Source organism: Apteryx rowi, unplaced genomic scaffold (genome assembly GCF_003343035.1).
Source record: "Apteryx rowi isolate R43461 unplaced genomic scaffold, aptRow1 scaffold_3696, whole genome shotgun sequence".
NCBI classification, from domain to species: domain Eukaryota; kingdom Metazoa; phylum Chordata; class Aves; order Apterygiformes; family Apterygidae; genus Apteryx; species Apteryx rowi.
The window spans coordinates 1-1,222 of record NW_020450192.1 but is presented as its reverse complement, the minus strand read 5'-3'; the positions used below and the strand labels follow the sequence as shown (position 1 = coordinate 1,222).

The 1,222-nt window shown below is 66.4% G+C and overlaps 1 protein-coding gene across 1 annotated transcript; it reads right to left on the bottom strand.

Annotated features, from left to right (window-relative positions):
* Positions 1-14: 14 nt before the first annotated feature.
* LOC112969812 (cyclin-dependent kinase 4) lies at positions 15-1,220 on the bottom strand. The gene is made up of 3 exons (XM_026073470.1): positions 1,089-1,220; positions 832-999; positions 15-128 (listed from the first exon to the last, which is right to left on the bottom strand). The coding sequence occupies exons 1-3, from the start codon at positions 1,218-1,220 to the stop codon at positions 15-17; spliced, it is 414 nt and encodes a 137-aa protein (XP_025929255.1).
* Positions 1,221-1,222: the final 2 nt, after the last annotated feature.

The following is a 1,222-nucleotide window of genomic DNA, read 5'->3' as shown; positions in this document are numbered from 1 at the left end:
GGCCCCCCCAGTGCTCACTTCCGCCTGAACATCTCGGCGAAGATGCAGCCCACGCTCCACATGTCCACGGGCGTCGCGTAGGTCGACTGCAGCAGCACCTCGGGCGCCCGGTACCACAGCGTCACCACCTGCCCGCGGCACGGGGATGGGCTCAGCGCCACGGTCCCCGCGCCACTGCCCGTGTGTCCCCTCCTGGCCAGGGGGGGCCACCGCCACGGAGATTCGCAGCCACCCAGACCCAAAGTGCCCTGGATTCATGGCCACCTAGATCTGCGCCCCGTGGGACCCACAGCTTCCTCGGTTCACGGCCACCCGGTCCCCTGGCCACTAGGATCTGTGGCCACCTTGTCCCCAAGGCCCCCCCCCCAGCCCTAGGGACACCCGGGACTGGTGGTTCCCCAGACTTGCAGCCACATGGACCTGCGAGCGTCCACAAATGTGGCCACCCTGCCCTGTGGTGGCTTCCCGGATTTGCTGTCACCCAGCCCCTGAGTCACCCTGACCTGTGGCTCCCCAGGCTTGTGGCCACCCGGGACCCACAGCTTCCTGGATCCAGGTGGTCATGGCTTGGATTGGCCATGGATCCGTGGCCACCTGAGCCCCACAGCTGCCTGGATCCATGGCCAACCCAGCCTGTGGCCACCCGGGACCCACAGCTCCAGGGATTTGTGGCCACTCGGCCCCCATGGTCACCCAGCTTCACAGCCACATGGCCCTGGGGCCACCCAAGCCCCATCACTGGATTTGTGGCTACGCAGCTTCACAGCTACGTGGCCCTACAGCCTCCCGGGACCCCTAAACTCCCCAGATTCATGGCCCCTGGCCACACACCACAGGGGTCAGGGCCATCTGGCAGCTGTAGATGCGGGCCAGGCCGAAGTCGGCCAGCTTGACCTGCCCGTTGCTGGTCACCAGGATGTTCTCGGGCTTGAGGTCCCGGTGCACGATACAGTTTGAATGCAAGAAGTCGAGGCCACGGAGGAACTGCCGCATGAGATCCTGCAGGGGGAAGAGCACCTGGTGTGAGCGACCCCAGGGCCACCGTGGTCCCATGGTCAACGTCCCGGCCCCCCACCCCCCCAACCCACCTTGATGGTGTTGAGCGGCAGGCCGGGCGCAGGCGCCTTGTCCAGGTAGGTCTTCAGGTCCTGGTCCACGTGCTCGAAGACCAGCGTCACCTTGGTCTCGCGCTCCGTCCGTGCCGTGGCACAGACGTCCATCA